The sequence below is a fragment of the Cloeon dipterum genome, chromosome X, assembly GCF_949628265.1.
Source record: "Cloeon dipterum chromosome X, ieCloDipt1.1, whole genome shotgun sequence".
NCBI lineage: Eukaryota > Metazoa > Arthropoda > Insecta > Ephemeroptera > Baetidae > Cloeon > Cloeon dipterum.
The window spans coordinates 9,295,188-9,319,482 of record NC_088790.1 but is presented as its reverse complement, the minus strand read 5'-3'; the positions used below and the strand labels follow the sequence as shown (position 1 = coordinate 9,319,482).

Here is a 24,295-nt window from a genome sequence, read left to right as displayed (position 1 = left end):
TAGTTTGCTCGTATTGTTGCTTTAAAGTACTCATTCGGTGTATGAGGAGTTCCAGCCTCGTTGGTAAGAAAAAATTGTGCTTATGTAGGTGGAATAATTCCAATTAGCCGCTGGAAACTTGGAGATGCAGATCAATCTCCATTGACTCACCGATGGCACTGCCGGCAGATTTCCAACTTTCCTGCCGAGCATAATATATGTTCTGGAACTCCGGTATATGTGGCGGATGCATGGCGTTTTAATTGAATACCTCGGTGATTGGATTTTCCACAGTAAAATTGATAGTAATTCAAATGAGTGTATGTCTGCCAGGTCAGACGACAACATGATTCACCGTAGTACGCCATGCGTCTAAAATAATAATATTTTTCTGAGTGTTCTAAATGAATGGGAAAAAATCAATAATTTGGTCATCATCTTATATGTCCTTGTTTTGATTCTCAGTCTCACAGAAAATGCCGAATTAGCCAAATTGGAAACGGATTTTATTAAAATGCTTTGCAAAATCGATACAACTCAAAAAAAGGCATTATTGCCAATTATCAATTTCTTGGGTTTAATTAATTTTTGTTTAGCCTTTTTATTCTGCTTCTTGTTGACGTGCTTTTGCTTCCTTTTGTTCTTGGGTGGCGTCTTACTGGCTGAGGAGCTAGTTTCCGTCCTTTGATTAATCCAAGAAATGTAACTGGAAACCCTGGTGTAAACCTCGGGGTAACTCTTTTCGCAGCCCTCCCCTGCGCCGAAAGAAACGAGACCGATTTGCACGCGCTCATTGCCAACTTTTTCCACGAGAGGACCCCCACTGTCACCCTGGGAGGTGGTAGAAAATTTGTTTACAGTAGCGTATAGAACATTTAAACAGTTTATAAACCTGACAAGTGCTGTCGCCATTATCTCCAAAGGCGCACACATTTGAGCTCAAGATGTTCTCCACTCCATAAGCGTTATCACACTCGCTCTTGGGTAAAATATTCAGGTTTGCTGTTTTCAGTTTTTGGCTAACGTCCATAGAGGCTGAGAAGCATTTTTTTCACGGATATTGGCTAGCTTATTTTCATTTTACCATCAGATGTCCTGCCCCAGCCTGCAATTGTTGCTGTGGCTCCCGGCTGCCCTACCCTGCTGGATTGTTGTCTTGTTGGCAGCGTTATCCTTTTGATATAATCTAAAATAGCAAACCCATAATTTGAAAACGGGAAAAATATATTTAAGGATTCTTAAAACTACAAATTCCTAGTATCCATTACAGTTTACACCAATAGGAACATAGAAAGACTGGGACGCTGAGAGTGACCATTGAAAACAGCTGCCCAGCGCGTACGTGATTTCCGTTTAAAATTTTGCTCTTGTTGCCAGCCGATCTCTTGCGTTAATTTTTTTCGTGATTTTTTAACTAAATCACACGGAAAATTGTTCGTACCAGTTTCACGCACGGCCTTAGGCAGGTAAATTATTGCGATGTCATTTGCCAGGGTTTCATTGTTGTACAAGTTGTGATATTCTGCCTTTGTGGAGGTGATGGTTGTGGATCCGGCGTCCGCAGTTTCTTGGTCCAGAGATCCAAGAATTAGATCAAATTTATGTTTACTGCAATGGATTTTTCGCTTTCTCTGCAAATATCTAAGGTGTTCAAAGGTTTACCCGTAGACACAGTGTGCAGCTGTGAGTACGTGGCGCAAAGATATCAAGGAACCGCCGCAGATTTCATCTACATCCGCGATGACAGCAACCTGGTAAGGAAATTCCCCTTTGTTGGCAAGGCGGCCATGAATGATCCTTGTACCAATCTGGACCGTTCCGTCCTCTACAAAATTTACAATTGCTCTTTATTGATTCCAAACTATGCTGGACTGGTGTTATTCATCACTATTTAAAGCAGCTTCTTGTCGTCGTTTTTTCATTCTTTCCAATACAGAGTCCTTTTTCTCGCTGGGAATGGGTTTGGTGCGGTGCACAAAAGTCTTTCCCTTGAATACATCCTTGGACGTCGCGTTTTCGCCCGTGTCTGTGTCAGTGCATTGTGCCTTCGTTTGGCAAGTGTCCATTGAGATTGATAAAATATTATTTTCCATGTTACTTACTCTTGCGAAGATCAGTAAAAGTATGCATGCCCGGAAATATAGCATCCCTACTAGCTAACATTACTGGCAGCAAGAGCGAAAGCTTGGCCTGTTTCCAACTCGTGTGAGCGGATGCTGACTTCCATCACATGGATGCGTGTATGAGCGTCGATGGTCGTTTGCCGAAAACAATGCAGCGTCATAGAGCCTTGCGGAATCATACTGTGTTTCACAACGGAAAATTTCATAGATTGAAAATTTCTGAAACAAAAATTAAAACAGATGAAACCATTAGCCTCTGAGAGGGTCTAGAAAATTCCGGTATCAATTAATTTTTTTACTTTCGCATATTTGAGATTAGTGATATTGTCCTCTAGACTGGCATCCCTTTTATTCGTCAAATTCCAAATAATTTATTATGATAGGATGTTTTAGGCAATGCTGTAAGGGCAATGCTGTAAGCCTTTATTCTCATCTTATAATGTATCTATTCTGGCTGCAAACTATACCAAAAAAGTATTTTATTTAAATTGAGAACACGGCTTTAAGGACGTGTTGAGTCGAACTAACTTTATGCGTGGCAATTAAATAAAACTTATTTTATGAGTTCAAGGGAAAATTACTTCTATACAAAATTGACGTATTCGGTTCAAGATTATGTGCGGTTTTAAACGGCTTCCAGTCCTTACTAATAAAACCAACAACACTCAATGTAAATATAAACGTTTAATTAATTAATTCTGTTAGAAAACCGTAATTTGATCCCAGCCAACTAATTTTCAGAACAAAGAAAACGCTCTTTTAGTGTAAATGACAATTAAAGGTGAGCGACCTGCTTATTATGTGAAACCGGCATTGAAGTGCGTGTGTGCGTTGTTTGCGCAGCCGAGGAGCCGGCAAAGTAACGGTCCTGAGGTCGGCGGTGTGGCCGCCGCTTTGGGAACTCCCAGAAAAGCTGCTCTTTCTTCTCGCTTTATCTGGTTTGATTGAGAGTAGCTTTCGGCGTAGGAGCCGCGTGGGCATGCAAATCGGCACAGTTTCGTCGGGAGAAATTCAGTGAGAGTGACTGGGTTATTCTGCCTCAATCTCTTTATTGCTGTACATTTCGTGGATAAAATATTTACGTGGATAGCAAAAAGTATGTCACACGTTTGTGCACGCGGCATTCGCAAATCGATGCATTACACCTAACAAGAGTACGTGATGAAAATCTCATGAATATATTTAAATTCTATAAAAAAGTGCAGCAAGAAGTGCAGTTATTATTTGTTCCTTGATCTTTGATTATCTTCATATTGGACGAATTGATCCAATTATTTGATTTACAAAATTTAGCAGCGGGCTTCATTTCACAACCGGTAATGCTACAGATTAAAGTCACATGGCACACACATTCTAAATAGACCTATATTTCCACGACACCAAGAAACACTCTTAAATACGCACGCACTATCTTACATCCTACAATAAATAATTTGAGGTGAAACTTGCGGTGTTGATGCCACACTTCATATATTCAGATTTTTGAGCATATCATGAATTTGATTGAAAACTAGAGGTCTTTCATTGCTTCTCCTCTTCAGCAGCAAACCTTTCGAGAGCATCGAGCACAAATTGCAGAACTTGCGGCTCATCGTTCTCCTCAGTTTGTCCTCCGAGGTCGCGGCGGCGTCGGCGTCGGCGCCGTAGCAAGAAGTTGTACATGAACGAGAAGAGATTGACGGTCATTCCCATCAGCATCATGGGAAACATGAATCGCGATATGCCCCCGGACGACCCTTCTTTCTTTTGGACTTGATAGGGGTCTTCATCGGGGATGTAGTGGTCCAGGATGTTCATGATGTCTTCCTCGTCTTCTGGCGGGATTGGCTTCGAATAGTAGGCTGAGGGCGAGGGACGGTGTCGCGATCGGTAAATTGCTGGTGGCTCGTAGTCAAGAGGAGGAGGCTCGTTGCCATAGTAGACCACCTAAAAAGAATAAAGATCGATGAGTAAGAACAAAATTAATATAATGTTTAAATAAATTGCATTTAAACACCCTTCAAACCATATAAAGAGATTTTTTAATGAAATATTTGCGTTATTGATAAATAAATGGAGTATATTATAAATTGTGAATTTTAAATAGGAATAAAGCTACTGATTTTTTGAAAAGAATTTTGTAATTTTCAATATTTAGAATTATGTTAATTTTCCTTCAAAATTGCACAAAAATTAGGATGGTGGTTAAGAAAGCTCATAAATGGATTAAGATTTTATTTCTTTCTTAATTATATTTGAAATTTAATTGTCTAGTTATTTTTATATCACACGCACCTCTGGTGGTGGTTTGGAGTAAATCAGGTGCGGCTTCTGAGGTGGTCTGATTGCTGGTCGGGGTCCAGGATGCCTCACTGGCCGCTTCAAAGTCTCAATTGGCACACGACGAACCACCGGAGTCCTGATAATAGGCTGCTTGACATTGACGGGTGCCGCCAGGCCGTAAGGCACGTACAGGTTGCGAGTGCCGCTTGCTGCCACGGATTGCTGCGGCCTTTGCACCTGTTTTGGCAGCTGAGGAGGGGCTATGGGCAGCTGATTGTGAAGGCGGACTTTGGGCAGCAGAGGGGGAGCCTCAGCGGACTCCTCAGGAAGTGAGGAACCCAGCACGACGTTGTAGGTGGGCTCGTTGCCAGTGAATGTGTCTGATCGAGACTCGATTTGGGGTGAGGGGCGGAAGGAGGCACTTTTGGCCATCACGATGACCGGTTTGGTTGTGTCCACGGCCTCCGTGGTTGGTGCCACTTTTTTGGTGGTGGTGGTGGTGGTGGGGCTTGGTGGTGGCGGCTCGCGGGCCGGCACGTACGGGCTTTTGATGGTTGTCACCTCGGCATCTTCAGGAGTCTCTTCGGTCGAATTGGCGCCACAGGTCAGCACCAGGTACGCAGCAAATAGTAGAAATAACGATCTTTTAGCCATCTGAAATAATTTTAAATTAGTTATTTGCAGTTCGTGTTTAAACACATTTTTTCACATTAATCTGAATATAAATCAAGTTAGGAGTTGTCTTATAATCGAATGTCGTAATTATTTTCGGGAAATTTTATAATATTGAGTGAAAATGTTTGATATAAAATGTCTCTTTCATAAAAATATAAACAAAGGCTCACTGTCAGATGCTTTGGTTGGGATTCTTCATCTTAAAAATAAGTTCTAGTTTAAATTAAAAAAATCAAATGTCACGTTCTCGTACTGTACACATTTCCTCATAAAATTTTCACTAATAGCTGGCCATCCAGACTTATTTTACCACGCAGAGTAAAGCCATTCTGTTTTTCTTAAATTTAAAGATTAATCCTGTTTGTGTGTATTTCTTTTTTGTTTTTAAATAAGTACAAAGTGCTCGTTGAAAGTTAAAAGCAAAAGCGGCAAAAGCGAAACCGGGCTGGAGAGAAAACTGGCCGCTTCAGAAACCTCAATTACTCTAAACGAATTTTTATGCCATAAAAGGCGGTTACAACTCTATATTTCTCCCTATATTTGGTTGTTTTTCAGTATTGCATTATTCATGAAAATAAAATTCAGGCTATGTGCATTTAATGAAAATTGTGCACGACAAGAATGGCTTTCAGGAGTTGTAAAAATGAATCGAGTTAAAAATATTTGTCACGTCGTCGTGTATCAAACCGCAGAGAGAAATATCCAGAGTATTCATTGTTTTTCAAGGGAAATAAACCCCGCAAGCACGTCTTAGCCGATCAAGCAATTAGAGCGAATGCAAAGTAAGAGAAAACAATTCATAAGCTTGCTCTTTATTTTCATCCAAGCGTAATCTGATAATCTTATGGTCTGCGAGCTGCGAAAACACCCAAGGCGTGTGCACCAATCTAGTTCATTGATTTAAGTGTAGAAAAATGCAAAGCTCGCGATTCAACTGACCAGTCTCGAAATCGATGCTGCTGCCTAATCACCGGCGGCAGAGCCCAGCAGTCTGCTCGTTTACGAAGTGGAACACTTTTTTGGTGCTACGATCGAACCGAAACGCGGAGAGCAGGAGATAATTTGGATTCCCGTCTGCGTCGATTGATCGCAGCGGTGCTGCTTGAACGGTATTTCGGGCTCGCTGCATGCAGACGGTCGCGTGGACCGGCCGGCCGGCCGGCCGGACGCACATCATCTCTGTTGCACATGTTGAAATCTCCGAGGCGATCGCGACAGTTTATGTAACGCGGCAAAGCACCGTTTCCAGCAGACGTAACGCACGCTAATCTGCGGTTCTCGGAAAATAGTTTGAGTAGAACTTGTGTTTGAACTTAAATCTTGCGGTGCAAACTGATTTTCTCGTTAGATTATTCTAATTAATTTTTAAGAGCTGGCAGCTTTAAATAAAACGTGCGATTATGATGATCATTATTCATTTTACCATTCTACATGAAATTAAAACGGTGATGCTTAGCGGTGACACCAATTAAACGCGCTCACATGTGCTTAATCTGCGTGATTTTTGTGGCAAAACACAGCCAATTAAAAACTAGGCCAGATTTGGATTTTAAACATTTGCACGAACTTTAGAGATAGCTCCAAAATTACGCAATGTTAAGTCCGTTGAAAAGTAGGAGATGTACTCTCTTTGATTCAAACAATGAAAAGCCGCGTTATTAGCTTAGCACAGTTGACATTTATGGGTACGCCAGAAAATTCATTATGTATTCCTTCTGCACTTTTGGAGACAACAACCGGCACAAAAGTTTGTTCATACATTATTCTCCCGAAATGAATATTCATTTCTTAGAATGGGAACGTTAATACATTTTGGCACCGAGGCTCTAATCACGGGCCGTGCCTCTTTTAACTTTGTGCCGAAAAGAAGCGGAAGGAATGCTGCATGCCATCCGTCGTCCAAATTTATAGGCATATAATTCGAGGTGTTGGCCTCGATTTGGCGAAGATCCGCCGGCGTGGCCACCTCGGAGCGCATTTTTTCTCCACGCACTAGCATTATTGTTTATCTCCATCTGAGACAAAGAAGCTGCGCGGGGTTCCGCTCCGCAGGCGTCGCGGCCTCTGCTCTACGCGCCGCCGAAGATGCGTCCAATTAATAGACTGTGGCAATTAACCACCGCAGAGAGCAATTGCTTAACTCTGCCTCTCGTTATCGTGGGTGAAATGGTTTGTTGGTGCGTTTTGTTTGTTTTAACTTCCTGCTCGCTGGCTTCAGGCATTCTCGTGAATAGATTATTTTCGTGTGTGCCCTACATATTATTCACATTCTGGGGCCGAATAATTATAGGCAACAAGTTTTTGCTCCTTGCAGTTTGCTGAGATTTTAAAAAAATTTCTTTTAAATTACACCTCAATCGACACCAGATATTTTTGGGTTCATCAATCGGTAAGCATCGATCCAAACTGTGGAAAACAATATTAATTAACGTTTAAAACTTGAGGTTTAAAAATTTAAAAATGCTTTTAATGCCCAGCTAAGAAAATTTTAATGGGTTTTAAATTGAACAATATTTTACATTAAAGCCATTCCTCATATGTTTTAAATAGAGGATGTGGCAAAAATATAATTTTAATCATCATTTATTGATATCTGGATATTTGTAGTTTTTGGTTGACACAGATATATGAATAAAACAACATATATTTAACTGTTAATGTTAAACTATTCTAACACAGGTTAAGTTGCTAACAAACTCGATTATCTTTTATCTCTAATTCAATATTAATCGTGTGTACTTGCTTCTCAAGGGAAGGAAGCTTGTCTTTTAATTATTTAAATAAACAATGAGAGTGGCTTTTAATTCTTTCCCAACATGGACAAAAAGCACTTGCGTGCGTGTGCCTCTGTCAAAGTGAAGATGAGCCACAGCAGCTTCATCTGCCTCCCCACTGACACACTTCTTCTCTTTCTCTCGTTTTTGTTTCACCTCTGCGCGGCAGGCTCATGTTTTACGAGTATTATATTGCCGCGATCGGATTCGTTACTCGCTTTTTCCCATTGTGCTAATTGAATGAGGAGCGGCTTGCTCTTTTGGCACGCCGTTATTGCTATTATGAAAGTTCGAGAGATGCACACACACCTCTTCTTACTGCATACAAATGCAATGTGCGGAGTAATTGTTTGTGATGACGCCTGGCTACGTTCATTGAGTTACATTGTTGTGGGTTTTTAGGCCGGATTCACACTTGAGAATGAATCATGAGCTCAAGCACTTTAAATACGATCTTGATTTATCGCACACTAACATATTTAGCACGTAAACGTGAATTGTTGCTTGGGAAACTTCCACAAAAGTTATTCTTCTTCGATTTAGGTTTCCCAAAAATTGTGATATTAATTCACAATAAATATTTTCTGAAGAAAAATTTTTAGAAACGATTATATTATTCTAAAACTGGTTAACAAAATTAAGACTAGCTTAAAAATTAATTTTGCGACGAAGAATTCAATTTTATCAAACAATTCCAAAATTAAATATTCCGCTAACTTAATTTGCAAAATAAAAATAAATTTCAACTAAAAACGAACTTTAAAAATATATTGCTCACCTCAAATTGAGTATTAATCCGAGAGAAGGGCGGAAAATGTGGGATGCACGTGAGTCAGCTCATCACAAGCGTCTGCTCACTTCGAACGCAACACCTCTTTCCTCGAGAAGCAGGCAATGCTAACTGGCTTGAGATCACCGTGACCGCTCTCTGCACGAGCTCTTTCTTTCCTTCTTTTTGCTTTCTTCCCACTTCCACCTGTAGCGGCTCGTGCACTTGAATGTTTTACGCCTAATTTTTTCCTTCACTCTTTTTCGATACTTTCTTTTTCGCCATTCAATCGAATTCGATGAGAAAGATATTCCGAGAATGCCATTCCATTGGTTTTGGCACAAGACAGAAATTTTCTAAGCTCACGTTTCTTGGTTAATTTAAAACGGGAGAATTAGACGAGGCAGAAATAAAAAAGTGGAATGCTTATTTTTAATAAAATTCTGTATCCCAAAATCTGATTTTTTTATAAAATAAAATCTTTTTGTCATTTTTTTAATAATAGTTATACAATTCAATCAGTTGTGCTTTATTACTGTTTACAGATTTTTCTAACACGCTGGAGCAATAAAAAGTTAAACAGGGTCAAATGTAGGGTGTGCACTGCTTGTGGAATAATTGTAAGTAAAGATTGTAAGGTAAGTAAACGAGCGGAACCGCACGATTTCAATTTTGCAAATTAAACCAGGCCCGATTTCTCGCGGCCGAGAATTACCACAAGTGTCCTGTCGTTGTGAAAATGAGAGCATTTAAAAACTGGTGTCTCGCCGACTTCACGTAAATTTTCTCGGCGCGCATCCGCATCGTCTGCGAATGGTAGAGGTGAAGTGGGCTCCTCGAAATATTGGCCCACTTTTCTAAAAACAACCGGTTTTGATCAGAGTTTTTTTTATTGCTGAGCGAGATGAGACATTTGACCCACCATACGTTTGCATTGTCAAAGACATAGCGTCGAGCCGAGGTATGCGGAATTACTTTTTCCTGCACAAAACGATCCAACCATAGAGTGCTTCTACGGAACTCTTAACACAGGTGAGGCCGTCCCTAACACCTAGCTTAGAGATTTATCCTATAGCGGGACTTGCGAAAGTTGTTGTTTTTTTCGGTCAGACGCAGAAATGGTCAAACACTTTTAAATGATCATCATTCTAGATTTATCAAATGTTTAATTTCAAGAGAAGAATCTTAACTTAATAATAATTTCTAAGTCTTTTGTCCGTCTAATTTCTAAAAATGGAGAATAAACGTTACAAATACTATTAATAAGAATGACAAAATATAATAATAACAATATATAATTAAAAAATCATTCAGTTGAGTCGATGTCATTTTTGACAATTTTTAACAATGCGAACTTCTTTCTTCATTTTCAATTATGTATGTACAGAAAAATCCTTTACTATTCCGATTGTTTTTGTTAAAGAAAATTTATATTAAATAATTATACTTTTTTGCCAATCCAAGGCCTCCTTACGAAATCTGAGCTGAGAAAGCAGACCAAAATTGCTCAGAAAAGTTGAAAACTAAACTCTCTTCTGCTTCAAATATTAATTTCATTTTTTTTTTAGAAATTTCAGATCATCGTCTTGATTTATTTCTATAGAATCTTACTCTTTGTTCAATATTTTAGAATATCCCAAGCAAGAAAAGAGTATTTTCCACTTTACAATTGCGGTATTGCTCTTGTGGATTTTGATATGTGATTAGAAAAAAGAAATGCTTAAAATGTTTCACAGATTGCCACAGTCGTAAAACCTTTCAAAACTACCCTAAGTTTCGTTCCGGCAGACCAGCTTGGTCACACGAATATTTAACTGTTGGAATACTGCCGGTCGTTGTTCTTCGTTATAAATTTGTTGGACAGGAAAGAGCGGCCATGATGTGTTGAAAATGTAAGTGAAGGTCGGAAAACACTGCGCGAATCTGACGGCGAATGCGACCCACTACTTGCCAGCTGTGTCAATGTGGACGAGCGATGAAAATAATTTTGATTGCCCTTTTTGTCACCCTCACTGTGAGAACTCCATAACAATCTCGATTTATTATATCGGTAGATAGCTACAGGTGGCGGTGGAAGGGTCGATCATTAACACTGACCTGAGGGAGGTGTCTCCACCGTCCAAGGTGGAAATTAAAAGGGTGCGCAAAACGATGCCCATATTAAACGGAACCCAACATGGAGGCAAGATATATTTATTGCATTTTTTAAAAATATCATTTAGAAAAACATATTCTTTATCTTTAGTCCTCAAAGTTCAGGTAGATTCGAATGCACAAAATCCCATGAGTGCAGAAAAATGGGAGTAAGAAGCCGATCAAATAATGATAAATTGTATTACTTGAGTCTAGTTTTTTATTTGATTACAGTAAGAGTGCAGTCCTTGCTAATAATTTAATTTGAATTTAACTTTCTGTTGAGCGTCGAGATCATGCATTCTTTTACACTGCTCTGTTATGAGGAGAGAATCGGGTTTTATAAAAAAAGACCTAAAATTTGATCGAACTGATATTCTCTCTTCAGTCTATTCACTAAACTAATTTTCCTTTGACTCTTAAAATGGTGTAATTAGATGGACAGGAAGGAACAGTGGCGATTGCAGCCCGAATCGTAAGAGGTCGAAAAGCGAGACGTGGGGATTTTCCTTACCTAGTGGGCATTGTAATGGACGACGTCAGCTTTTGCGGAGGATCGCTAATTTCTCGCTCCCACGTCCTTACCGCCGCGCACTGTGCGGTTGGGTAATTTTCCCTTTCTATGCGATGGATAAATTTCAAATTTTTATACTTATTTTTAAAGATTCAACACGTTCAGCTTGGTTTTCGGCGCGGAGGTGAGAACTAAGTACGAAAGAGGCACCGCTTCAAGGACTAGTAACTCCAAAGCGGTTCATAAAAATTTTAACATGGACACCATGAGAAACGACATTGCTATAATTTATTTAAATCGACCGGTAGAAATAACAGGTTTAGTTTTATTTCTTGATGGGAGGGGAAAACTAATTAATTACAAATTGAAGAATTTATTAGCTTGGTGAAATTGGCAACAAAAGCTCAAACTGCAAGAATACTGAAGCAGGGTACATCCGTCACCGTAGCTGGCTGGGGCAAAACCTCTGACAGTGAGCGTTAAATGTGTTACTTTTTCAAGTGATCTTAAAAATCTTTTTGAACAGAGGCTGACATCAGTCCTGTTCTCAGGATGACCGATCTTATTATACAGAAAAATTCCAAATGCATCAACTCTTATGGTGCCGCAAGCTTCACAAATGCTCACATCTGTTCTCAGGGTACAGCCGGCACGGCCACCTGCCAGGTCAGAGCGCTCACCCTTCTCACATTGTTTTTGTTACTTGATGTGACCAAAAATGAAATTAAATCCTGTAATTGCCATGATCTTCACATGTTCCGTACAAAATCGCAGCCGATTTGCAAGTTTCGTGGCCATTCCACTGTGCTTTAAATCTGATTTCTGCACTATCCATTCTAGACGAGAAATAAAATCACTGCATTTGCTGGAAACCAAAATATGTGCAACTGAAAGCACTCATTCCATCATAAAAAAATCTTCTCGTTGTCTTTTTTCTTCCGCGACAGATAAAAAACTTGTATTTCATCAACAAGAGTGGACGCATAAACAGAGCGTAATCTGTATTAAAATTAATATCCACTGTTGTTGGCTTCGAACACAAAAGCTATTCACACATAAACACTAATGCTCAAAAATAGGATAATTTTGAGAATGAAAATTTTTCCAACAGGGTGACAGTGGCGGTCCTATGATGGTGACGGACGAGCAACAGAATGTGATGGTGCAAGTTGGACTCGTGTCCTACGGGTCAGCAAGGGGCTGCACGTCAAGAGACCCTGAGGTATTCACCAGGGTTGCCAGCTTTGACAAGTGGATCGCAGCTAATTGTAACAATTGCCAGGGTCAAGTGAGCAATTTCAAAAATTCGCTATCAAAGCATTCAAATAGGAGGATGAGAAAATTTGACCGTGGATAATAAACAAATTTATCAATGGTTGACCGTTGCTCAGTTAAATGGTTCAACAAAACCATAAGTTTCAAATAACTGCGTTTAAACAAATTTTTAAAACCCACCTTTGCCTGTCAAAATGACTTTACAAAAACAAGTTACGTCATCTCGACATTGATTGCAGATTTTATGCAGTAAAACTACCACGTTGTTAATATTGGTTTGAATTATAATATTTTAGTGGTAAGAAAAAATAAAACTAACTAAGTAAACCCTATACTAAATTCATTCAATTGCTGGAGCCATTGCGGCCACAGTGCATTTCAATCTTTATGCGCAGAGGAGCTTGATTAATTCATGTGTTGTTTAATTCATAATTTCCAAATTAAAAAAAAATCAAGTGAAATTCAGTCTTTAATTTCTGTTTGTTCCTTTTTAATAGCATGTGTCTGAATTTTCAATTTAATAATAATTATTATATCCAAAAATTTCCAAATAAGACCATACGCCTCTACTCATGATCTAATTATTAATTCTAAAATTAACTCATGATTAGACTTCATTTTACATTTTACCCCATCTTAGGTGAGTTTCTTTAAAAAAATAAAAAATCGATAAATGCATTTATAACCACTAATAGAAGCTTCACTATGCGTAGCATTTATATGAAGATTCAGTGCGTTCAAAAACCGAGACACCGTGCAAAAATTCAGGCTGTATACGTGATTAGATTGGATTTACATTTGTTACATAAAACGCGAATTTAAACACTGGTAAAATTAAAAATTGTATTGATAACTATAAACCAGAAGCCAAAGGTTCTTGTGAATCACCAGATTCCTCACGGATGCTGCTTCGCCATTCCAACAGACATGTAACGCAGGTTGCATACAGATCTGGCAATAGTATTTTGGTGAAGGTCGCAACTTATTAAGAGCCGAGCGGTGCTGACACCTGCTGAAGTGCGGCCCTTTATCTCGTCAGGTGAAGGGGAGGACTACTAGGAACGGAGAGGGAGAGGGAACAAGGGGCAACGAATGCATGTTTGTGTCGTTCACATGGTTTCGTTCGTGAACGCGGCTTGTTTGGTCGTGCGCGCCCACACCAAAAATCAGAATTTCGGCACGGATTTTGTGGCGACAAGAAGCCGGTGATCGGCGGAATACAACTTTGGAGAGAACCCTGCATCAGAGGTAAGTGCAAAACGGTATAATACTTGGTTTTTGTGGTGAAAAACGCCGAGTTGTTGCCCTATTGGTGGTGAATGGGGGGTTGGAATGCAGCCTAAATGTGATGGCAAATAATACAATTATTTCACTTTAGTATTGACATGATTACAATAAGTTTGACAACAATAGATTTGTTGCTTAGTTTATAATTCGTAATACTTTGAACTGAAAAAACTGAATCAAATGTCCTGAAATAATTTTCTCTTTGACATTATGTACAAAGTGTCAATCGAAAGGATTTTTCTTTTGATTGATTTTTTAGATTTTAGTGACTAATAAATGCCATGAACATATATAGAATTTTGTTTGAAATTGTGTCTGAACGCAAAAATGAATTAAAACAAACAATTTTTATTGAAAAATTCTGGGTTGTCATATTTTCTTAACATCAAATACTTCAAAAAGAGAAATGGTTGAATTGAACAAAATATAATCAAGTTTTGATTTGTAAATTCAGGAGGAGCTCTTGAAAAAAATCACTTCAATAAATGTCTCGTGAATAATTTGACAAAACTGTTCGAGCAAATTAGTCGAAATAACACTAAGTAAATAAAAAATATATTTATTTTGTTTGTCACTTATCTTTGATCTGCATTTCATTTCGCAAGTTTAATAGCCATTCATTTATTTTAAATTCATGAATTGCGTATGTGTGTGTATTTATTTTATTGCTTCGCTTCATATGCCTTTTTTGTTTTCACAATGATGCAAATTTAGCGATTCTTTTCGTACTGATCAGGTTTAACGCAGGTCCTAACGTGTTCCTGCATATTTCTAAAGTGTGCAGGTTCAGACAAGTTTTACCTGGTTAACAATTTATGGAAAAAATATCTTTTGTAAAGAGAATTTGACCCAAACAAAAATGTAAATTGTATACGAGCACGTTTTTCTATTTACAAAATGCGAACAAAAGATCCTCGCTTAGTTGTAAAAGGGTGAGGGGGAAATTTTGCTGTCAGGTTCGGCCACAATGTCACGCTGGGCTTCGTTTCTCTAGAGAAATCCCTAGATAAAGGGAAAAATACAGGTGGTGGCCGGACTTTATTTAGCACTAGCTATTACTATGTGCTCAGCACGGGGTCGCCCTATTGTGAGCAAGGTCGTTATAGTTCCCAATAACGAAAGTAGCTAGAGGCCCGATGATTCTTCCAAGAATCAGAATTTTAAGTAGGTATTATATGTCACTCGCAATTGTATATATTTTCTTTTCGATTTAAATCTTAATTAAGCGGTTGACGTGTGTGCTCGAGTAATTGATGGCTACCTAATTGACAACCCTGTCATGCTGGCTGTCAAAACATTTACTCTCGCGACTGCAAACAAGCACTCTTCCGCATGTTGTCAATTATTTTCACAACCAATTATTATCAGTTTTATTTGCTCGTCATATCTGCTGCTGACGTTTAATTATCATCCGTGGATATCCTCACCTTTCTAAGATCGGCAGCAACTATAACTAGAACTTGATCTTAACCAGAGTCGTTAAATTTACATCCATTCTGCTCCGTTTAACTTGTGATTGACGAGGATTTTCTAATTCGAAATCGGCGCAGACCTGCATAGTTTGTTTTGTTTTACGGCTATAAAACTTTCAATCTCTGCGTGGAAAAATTTGGTAAAATTCTTGTCCGTTCACGTTCACTATTTAAAATCGTTTGTAGACTTTTTTCTCAAGACGCTTATCTCAGATATGGTTAGACTTCTTGGAAACCATTAACTGAAAAGATATATTATTTATTCGTAGAATTTTTAAAATGATTATAAAACCATATAAACAAATACGAATGTTGCATTTTACTTATTTTTCCTTGAAAGTGAAAACTTCTTTTTCTTTCCTGAATCATTAAATTCCAACTTTTGGGTCCAAATCACATGTTTCGCGGGTCACCAGAGTTCAGGTTCAGGTTCAGAATTTCAATTAGCCACAGACGTGCAAGAAATACAAATATTCAGCCTTGCCAATCGTAAAACGCGCGCGGCCGTCAAAACAATTTGCGTAAATCACCTGAGTTCCGCCGGGCTGCGGGGCACAAACATCTCCTTTTTTATGCTCCTCCCCAGCATTGGGAGCATAAACAAAAAGCAAGTAATTGATGCAAATGGCCACAGTTCACTTTTCCCGGCGTTGCGAGCTAATCTCACATTCCGGCTCACTTTGCATTTTATTATACAGGCACCACGTATGTACACTCTCATTACGCATTTTTTACGACGGTATTTGAATTTAAAATTCATACATCAAAAAGTCTTCATCTTGATACGAGATTTAGAATAAATAATGCTGAAATTTATAAGTGGAGGTGGATACGTGATTCATTATTTTTACCACGTCCATATTTTTGTTAAAAATTGCTCCATTCGCATTTTTCACAAAATAATCTACAGCTTGGAACACAAATTTTACTATCAATAAATTGAATTTATTTTCTACGAACCTGAAAAACCCGAGAGAAATTATCATGAAACAATTAAATTACTCTTGAACATGTTTGGTGTATGGTAAATTGTGCCCACATCTAAAAGCAGTACTCAACTTACACGAAATCGGTCGTGTGATTTGCAATGTTCCCAGAAATTGACGGGCAACTGTCATGTAGGTGATTACGCCGAAAACCGAAACAAAGCGACAGCTTCTTCCGAAAAACGGCAGATTTGCTCTGACCGGCTCATTCGCATCTCGTTTGTCAACATTCCGACGAGACACGTTCCTTTTTTTCAGCCATCGAGCCTTCCAACAAGTATCGGAAAATAATTAAATTAAATCACCGTTCAGCGCAGTTTTGAAGGGCGTCTTCAATTTTCTGTAAATACTTATTCCTCTCTCAAGCTGCGCGATGTTAACGACTGAAATTGCACGCTTTTCTCTCTGCTCCGTCGAGTCAAAGTTGAAATCACGCCAAATGGCCGTAAATCGGCTTAATTACTTTTGCGTGTCTCTCGACTTTAATTAATTTATCCTCTCAAAGCTCTCGCAGCAGGACCATTACGTGAGCGAAGCTGTGTTCGTATAAATCAATTTGAGCATGAACACGTCTCTGAAAAGTCTGCGCTGAGCAAACAATTTATTTAGAATACAGTTTTAATCTGCTTGGTTGGTTGCATACGAATTTTTATATCTTAATTAGCTTTCCCGCATATTTTGAAGAGAGCAGACCGCTAAAATGCTTGTTAATCCGTGCTTTGTTGCATTAAATTAGCTATTTAGGCGAAAACTCGATAACAAATTCGGTGTGAAGGTTTAGAATGCAAATATCAGCATAATTCAACATTTCCAGAAAAAACTTCACACGGTTTAAAATGCAAGAGCTAAAATATATAATTTGTTTTGAAATTTTATTGGTAATTTATACCACTTGATAACATTTCCTAAATTTAAATGATACACAGAAAAACCTTAAAAAATTGAGTTCAATGTATTTTCTTCCATTGACCTCAGAGGACAAAAAATAGGGGTTTCTCTTAATTTCCGTCTAAAAACTAGAACGAATCGGCGCAAAAGGTGTTTGCAATTAATCATTTGTCAAGAGACGACGGCGGAAAATCGCGCATACTAGCAATTGAAGCCGCTTTTTACCCGCACAGACGCGCGCGCAATTCTATCAAAGTTTCGACTCAATCAGAGAAGTCAACGAGCTGCAGAGCATTAAAGCGGAAAAGTCGGCCTCACTCGATCTGCTTTTTCCCTGTCGTTTTTGAGACACATTTTACACACTTTGTGCTGTGCGTCGTTTTACGGTCTCGTTTTCACTGCCGACCGATTAATTATGTACGTGTGTATGCATATATATTCGGCTTGCTTTTATTGTAATTGGAGTGGAGCGGCGAGGAAACGTCGCGATTCGCCATAAAATCGTGATTTACACGATTTCCTCGGGTTTATGACCGCTCTACGTGTGAGGAGAAAGGCCTTTGAGGTTCAGGCTGGAAATTCCAATCAAGCAACAAATTGACTGCGCTCGCGTGATAACAAATCAACTTTGTCTTGATGTGCATATAATTTGTTTGCTCCGGTGCATCTTAAAAGGCAGGTATAAACACCTGGATCCACTCTACATTAAAAGGCATGCATGCATGGGCCGTGATCCCATGTTTGACAAGCAAATCAAAACCAGGGGTCCTCACGAAAACGAAATATTTATCTCATAATTTATTAAAAATTTTTTTGCCTTATCATCACAAAGGGGCGAAATAAAAAAATTCCGGATTTTTACAAACGTGCATTTTTGAAATGAGGAAAGCGTCGATTATTTTTTTTGGCAATGATTCTTAAATAATATTTATTAGTTGAATTGTAATTAAAAATGCCTGCAGTCGTGAAATTCGTCGGGAGTTAAATAGTGTTTATGCGCCAGTGGTTCACGTTTTACATTAACCACCCTTTTCCTAATAAGAGTGGCAAGCTGCAAACGATGCACGGAGCTAAAACGAATACATGTCGCAATTTGCGGACAAAATCAATTTTCCGGGCCCGACTCGCAATCCTCTGCGCCGTCGGGAGGAAAATCACGAGAACTCGACGATGAACGTGGCGCTGAGTGATATGTCACGCCGATCGAGGCGAGCAAGACGAAGAAAAATAACTCTGGCCGCGAGTGTCGAGTTTCTCGGCGAGTCAGTCAAAGTGCAGGAGCTGCAGAAATAATGATTTTGCCCGCCGTCGGTCGGTCGGCCGGTCGGTTTGTCCGTTTGTCGTGCTGCCGGGTAAATTGATAATGCGCTCGGCGTCATGAGCGAAACCGCTATAAAACTACGGCGATCCAGCCCGACAACTTGTGGTCTGACGGGTATAATAGGCCATTCCTTTTGTCCTCTCCGCGAATTTCAGCGAGGAAAATTGTCGCCAGATCGCTCACCCCCGGACTGGTTGCTCTTTTACTGTTTTATCAGCAGGAATGCCACGCTTGCTTTTTTTTCGTGCCGCTCGTCAGGACAGGTGGGCTGCATTGCGATCGAAGTAATTACGCCAGGCGTAAGAGGCTTTTTCGAACTTCTTGGGCTCCAATTGCAGCATTCCTTGCGGTGGAAGCACACGCTTTTATTTTGTGGTGGTTGCCAACGAACTTCCAGTAGTCAGAGCTGACTTAAAAAAGGGGATAAAAATCCATTAATTTTCAGTTTTTATCAATTTGTGAGTTTTTTGCAAACTCGTTTCCCCAACTTGTCTCTGCAAACCTTTGAAAAAAGGGAAAATAAATTTATATAAGTTTTTCATCGTTGTGCCAAAATTTTTATGAATTTAAAAAATAAAATATAATTTAGTAAATTTTAATCCATCAACTCCAATATGAACTGCAAGTTAGCTACAGAATTGTTTGCTATCCCTGGTTTGGATTGAAAATAAGTTTAATTGTGTTTTGTGTCCCATAAAACTGGTCGTAATTCACAGATGAGACTGAAGAGGAAGTGACTCGTTTTAATGAGTCCTCACGGAGAGCACTGAAACCAGAATTCTCGCTAATTTCCAGACTGGTCAAAATTCTTGATTATATGACCACGATGAAGCCGAAATTAATAACGGTTGCATATGAGGTGCTATATCAAGTTTATTGCGGAATGAGCCAATTTCACGAAAGAACGATCTTCTCCTACATTAAATGCGGATGTTTTTCAGCAATGCCATATGATGAGAAACATGTGGCTTTTAAGAAGAGCACTATATGTGTCCGTCAATAAACTCGTTGTGGTTTTAAAGATGTACAGTTATTAAAACGTGAAATTGTTTATCGTCTCGTCGGCAGAGTCGCGCGCGAATGGGAAAATCGGTGGTCTGCACAGATAAAAAGTGATTTACAGAGGTCGTGCAACTGGAATCAATGACGAATGATAACAAATTTGCTGGAAACGGTAGAAAAGAAACTAAAGATTTCTCACTCTTCGTTGCCGTGAAAGAAGGAAGATTTGTGCCAAATGTTCAAGTCTAGACCCAAGAAATCTGCTGGACGTGCTGATCCGTGCAGAATCCTCGGGAGAACAAAGAAAGTGCATCGCGTTTCAAATAGCTGCATAAATTTCACGAGCCGGCTGCTGCGTCCGCCTTAATTAAAGCCGCAAATCATCTCTGGCAAGCCGGGAACTTTTCATTTATAGCTTTCCTCTCTGCGACCAATTATGGTAATGCTGAAAAAATGTAATCTCCGAATACATATGCGCGCCGGTTACGCAGACGACAAATAATATGCATGCGTGCATACGTTTGCTCGCTCATCTCGCACAGGTAATTAGCGACGCCGATTTTCTCATGTTTGATTTATCTCTCAGCTGGCTGGGAACATCTTTTTTAATTGTGCGCCATCGCCATTCTGGCAAAAAGTCGGTCAGGAAAATTCCACGCTCGCTAGGATGCCGTACGTGTAAATCTGTTTGCAATAGCTGCTGCTTTGTGCATGCATAATTATTATGTGCAGATTCATTTTCGTCAACGTTCTCACAATTATGCGCCTTTGTTCTAGCAGCTGCTCGCTCGAGAAATCGTCACTCGGGATGCCGGTCTGACTGGAATTCGGCAGCCATGTCGACCAAGCGCCAGACGAACGACAGTAGCTCCCCCACTAAGGGCGGGGGCGGCTTTATGTTCGGCAAGGCGCGTTCCAGTGTCAGGATTCTACGGAGGAACAGCAACCAAGTCACCAACGGGTGAGTTTCTGTGCCTTGCTTCAAAATAATAAGGGCTGCAATTAAATATCAGCCACTGTGCATTCCAGGTGTCTTCAGATTAACCTTCCTTGTAGTAATTTTTAAAAATTTGAGTTTCAATTACTCTCTAAGAAGAAATGAATACTTCCTCTGAGTCACACGTTAACATAGGGTCAATCGATCTTTGGCGATAGGTTCAGGAAAATCATAAGGTCAGGATTTTTTTTTTAAAATCGCAAATCTGTTTTGATCTTTGCCACTGGTTATCAGGTAAACAACAATGAATATACAATTCCCAGCTTCTGCGAATATCTGTACATTTTCTCCCCACCAGTGCACGTCTAACACGGCATCGCTTGAGCAAATTTTCAATAGCAGACCCTGAACGTTACCTGAGAATGGCGTGCACGCGAACTTCGCAGTCGTATAGTGATAAACCTTTTTGTTTCAAAACAAATATAATTGCTTTTCATGTACCTTTATCCGAGCAGCACGCCGAATAAGGCCGCTCCTTCATATAAAACTGACCCTGACAACCTTTGTTGTATACCTGACGCCAATTAAAGCCGCTCATAGACGTCGTGAATCAATGGGACCTGTGTTTATTGCAAGATTTTGCACTAAAATCCCTTGCGCGATTCGATTTCTACACTAGATGTAATCTTTAGGTTTTATTGCACGCTGAAGTTACCACGCCGAAGGTCGTTCTACCCTGAAAAGAGTCTGCCTGGTGTTGCGCCCGAAGCGTGGCATGTTGCATATCGATCTGTGCGTTCTCACGTCATCCGAAGTGATTTCTGAGGTGAAAAGGCACTTCAGGTGCAATTTGGACGCCCTTTCCACCAAACTGTCCGATCAATGGGTTTCGGTTGTGATCAATGTCTTATTTATTGCGGACGCTGGCTGTTTCCCAAGAATAATTGTTATTTAATGGGGGCACGCCAGCACGTCGAGCCAGAATCGTGTCTTTAGTCTGCGCCGGTAATCAATCACAGATTGATGAGCCGATAGCCGCGCGCGAGTGAGTGAGCGAGCGAGTTTATTTGATACCGAGAAAACGATCGGGCATAAATAACCGACGCATTAAATGCACACCAGCCGCGGGATTGAGATATTTTGCGCAATTGTGCTGGAAAGTGCTGCACTTTGAGGCGTCTTGTATGTGAGTGTGTGTGTGTGTGTGTGTGTGTGTGTGTGTGTGTGTGTGTGTAGAGTGCATGTGCCCGTCGCCCACGCTCAAACGAGATCACTTTGATGCCGATGGAATGCAGCAACGTATCGCTTACTTATTATGCGAAGCATAAATTTATCCTATTGCACACGATTCGGTTTCATTTCGAGAGACGGACTGTAAATCATGCAGCTCGGAAAATAATTCTGCCCGCGAAACTGACCGATCGTATTGATTTATTCCCTCTTGTTTCAACTCGGCTCAAGGTTGTGCGCTGGAGCTGCCATTTGTTCTGAAAAAAGAAGCAAAAATGAGCGGATCGTTTCATCTTTTTCTGACGAGGAAGCATTCGCATTGCGTCATCGGCCACAGCAGCCAAAGTTTGGTAGCCATGCAGCAATAAGTGCCGATTCACTCACGGCATTTCTAACCAATTACCGAATTTTTCGCCACTTTCCATTTCCCGAGAGCTAATTAGAAAGCCCGGTGAAATGTATCCCGGCGAGGGAAAAATGCAAAATTCGCTGACACTCATCAAGCAGATGAGCATGATGCCGTGTGATTGATTAGAAGACCATTTTCCAGCAGCGTGTGCTTTGTCCTAACGGCTTTCAATTTTTTACTTTCATAATCTGCGATGGATCTGCGCTGCAAATTGCAGCAATGTTCTCCTCGATGACGGCGACGATCCCCTTTTTGCCGAGATTAATGGAGCCAGTGTGGCTAATTGTGGCAAATTGCCGATCAGTGCGGTGCTGAGCAACGTTTTCGCCCGGCCAAATTGAATATGCTCATAACTCACGCGCTAAATCGCTGCAAAATTACCTGGCGTCGATCTTGTGGATTGAAAAGCCGCCGAAGAAGATGGATTTGGTAAAGAAATCATTAGGAACAAGAAAATTGGCCTTGTTTTTCATGATGTTCATGCAGAATTATCTCGGCCGAGTGATCGTGCAATCTTACAATGTAATCCAGTGTGAAAACGTATGACGATTGATTTACTGCTGGGTTTGCTCAGAGACGTCTACAATTACTACAATTTTTCACGTAGGCACGTGTAGCACTTGAATCCTTTCAGCGGATCGAGGATTCAGTTTATTATGCTTCAGGCCAACTGCAAATTTGTATCATGCATTTATCTCTTATATCAGAAAATCTTTGCATGGAAAGATTTTTGCAGGAAAGCTGGCTTAAATTTCATAATATGGAAATTTACTTATTTAAAAAAAAAAATTATTAAAAGATTTTCCGAAAATGCGAAAATTCAAAATGCTAATTAAGTTGTTTTTTTAATTAATATGAAAATTTCAAAAAATTTCCTATACATCTAAAACCGCAGTTAGAGCAACGTAATCCAAGTGTTTGAGTGTTTGTTAACTTGAGAAATTCTATATACGCATTTAAAAATGGTCAATAATCGTTTAATGGACTTATTCACGTCTGTATCATTGTCTTTATCTGTCAGTATGTAATCATTGTTCATTATTTATCACTTTGACTATATAAAAGCATTTCTTTCATTCACTATATTTCGAGGTGAAGTTGCGTTCGGTCAAGCGTTTTGCCTGAGAAATTTTTATCTTTACTCGCTCTCTGGGCTTTGTAAGAGGTATGTCCTCATATGAACATTTAAAAAATTTTAAGATATTTGGCAGTCCAACAGCTACAAATATGTTACCCAAAAATAATTTTAAAAAAATCTTCAGCCTGCGAGTCTGAATCCTTTTTTCTCATTTCAGAGGTTGGTCCAATTTTATGCGCTTGGAAATGTGTGACAACAATAAAAGGAGAACAAATAAAACCTGACACTGCGCCGTAACTGTACCAGCTCCATAAAATGGTCCGTCTGAAAGAGCAAGAGACGCCGAGTCCGAATCCGAAATTGGAACGCCCACGAGCGTCGGTGCTCCCGCGTGATTTTTTCCAGGCTGACCTCGCAGACCCGTCTGCCGCGGCGCTCGAAAACTCGTTTCAAATTGAACCCGTGACCCTGATGAGCATTCCGATCCGCTGAGCCGATTTCGCACTGCACACTCCCGCGATGGGGTGCGTCCCCAAATGGAATTGTCGGGCTGAAAATCGAGCTGCGTGGGACTCTCTCAAGCCCAGCGTCTAGCTCTGGTCGCGATTCGGAACGGGACCCGGCCGTCACGAGGAGATGCAAATGCTCGCTCGGACGGGGGGAGAGAGAGAGCAAATGGCCTGAAATTGGCGTGTAATGCCCAAATGGGTTCATTTTTCATCTTCGCAGAGAGCGAGCGAGCGAGTCAGCGAGGCGGCGGTAATTTATCATCGGCCGCGACTCTTTGCGAGAGCGCAGGCTGGCTGCTGTTGGCTGCCGCCATCCCGGTCACCTTGAACTTGGAAGTCGGGATTATAAATTGCTCTTTATCGAGAGAATAATGTGAGTGTGCGTGTAATAGTGCTGCCGGTGATTCTAATTAATTGGCCGCACCGCAGCCGCGAGACAAGAGTTATTGACATTTTTTCCCCGCCGAAAATTCCTATTGTTCGCGCAGCGCCCGGCCGAGGTGGAATTCCTGCTTGGCGGGGTTTAACGGTCGGCACTTTCGCGTTTCTGGCGCCCGAACTCGCTTTGACACCAAACACGACCACCCTGAGACTGAGATGAAATCCGACCTGACAAGTACCTGCAGGAATGCACCTGTGATGTGACGCAGGGAAACTTAATCAAGTTTTGAG

At 40.2% G+C, this 24,295-nt stretch overlaps 4 protein-coding genes across 7 annotated transcripts in view; 2 read left to right on the top strand and 2 right to left on the bottom strand.

Moving 5' to 3' along the window:
• Window positions 1-463: 463 nt before the first annotated feature.
• Window positions 464-2,238, bottom strand: LOC135945642 (brachyurin-like). Its single transcript, XM_065493459.1, has 7 exons — window positions 2,082-2,238; window positions 1,868-2,024; window positions 1,642-1,804; window positions 1,421-1,587; window positions 1,064-1,165; window positions 872-1,014; window positions 464-810 (listed from the first exon to the last, which is right to left on the bottom strand). Exons 1-7 carry the CDS (start codon window positions 2,124-2,126, stop codon window positions 517-519), a joined length of 1,071 nt encoding a protein of 356 aa, XP_065349531.1. The 5' UTR covers window positions 2,127-2,238; the 3' UTR covers window positions 464-516.
• Window positions 2,239-3,131: 893 nt separating this feature from the next.
• On the bottom strand, window positions 3,132-8,748 carry LOC135946503 (uncharacterized). Its single transcript, XM_065494730.1, has 3 exons — window positions 8,592-8,748; window positions 4,377-5,018; window positions 3,132-4,028 (listed from the first exon to the last, which is right to left on the bottom strand). The coding sequence occupies exons 2-3, from the start codon at window positions 5,016-5,018 to the stop codon at window positions 3,624-3,626; spliced, it is 1,047 nt and encodes a 348-aa protein (XP_065350802.1). The 5' UTR covers window positions 8,592-8,748; the 3' UTR covers window positions 3,132-3,623.
• A 1,390-nt stretch (window positions 8,749-10,138) lies between these two features.
• Window positions 10,139-12,836, top strand: LOC135946504 (brachyurin-like). Of its 2 annotated transcripts, none has more exons than XM_065494731.1 (7): window positions 10,139-10,596; window positions 10,641-10,764; window positions 11,153-11,321; window positions 11,380-11,546; window positions 11,600-11,701; window positions 11,756-11,895; window positions 12,341-12,836. In XM_065494731.1, the coding sequence occupies exons 1-7, from the start codon at window positions 10,516-10,518 to the stop codon at window positions 12,584-12,586; spliced, it is 1,029 nt and encodes a 342-aa protein (XP_065350803.1). In that variant the 5' UTR covers window positions 10,139-10,515; the 3' UTR covers window positions 12,587-12,836. The 2 variants fall into 2 exon arrangements, with proteins under 2 accessions (XP_065350803.1, XP_065350804.1); XM_065494732.1 differs by having other exon boundaries at window positions 10,141-10,596; window positions 10,647-10,764.
• A 767-nt stretch (window positions 12,837-13,603) lies between these two features.
• Shrm (Shroom) overlaps window positions 13,604-24,295 on the top strand; it is a 68,831-nt gene continuing 58,139 nt past the window's right edge. For 2 of the 3 annotated variants that reach the window (XM_065494687.1, XM_065494685.1), the window contains exons 1-2: window positions 13,604-13,752; window positions 20,241-20,421. In XM_065494687.1, coding sequence (XP_065350759.1) covers window positions 20,297-20,421 — 125 coding nt within the window. In that variant the 5' untranslated portion in view covers window positions 13,604-13,752; window positions 20,241-20,296. Of the gene's footprint in view, window positions 13,753-20,237; window positions 20,422-24,295 lie in introns of all 3 variants that reach the window. The other variant, XM_065494686.1, reaches the window with a different exon arrangement.

Coding starts and splice junctions, on each gene's coding strand:
- LOC135945642 (XM_065493459.1), bottom strand. CDS start 2,126: ATGCTATATTTCCGGGCATGCATACTTTTACTGATCTTCGCAAGA. Junction 1,588..1,641: donor GCTGCACACTGTGTCTACGG/GTAAACCTTTGA, acceptor AATCCATTGCAG/TAAACATAAATTTGATCTAA. Junction 811..871: donor ATGGCGACAGCACTTGTCAG/GTTTATAAACTG, acceptor ACCACCTCCCAG/GGTGACAGTGGGGGTCCTCT.
- LOC135946503 (XM_065494730.1), bottom strand. CDS start 5,018: ATGGCTAAAAGATCGTTATTTCTACTATTTGCTGCGTACCTGGTGCTG. Junction 4,029..4,376: donor ACTCCAAACCACCACCAGAG/GTGCGTGTGATA, acceptor TATTCTTTTTAG/GTGGTCTACTATGGCAACGA.
- LOC135946504 (XM_065494731.1), top strand. CDS start 10,516: ATGCGACCCACTACTTGCCAGCTGTGTCAATGTGGACGAGCGATGAAA. Junction 10,597..10,640: donor CCCTTTTTGTCACCCTCACT/GTGAGAACTCCA, acceptor ATCGGTAGATAG/CTACAGGTGGCGGTGGAAGG. Junction 11,896..12,340: donor CCGGCACGGCCACCTGCCAG/GTCAGAGCGCTC, acceptor TTTTTCCAACAG/GGTGACAGTGGCGGTCCTAT.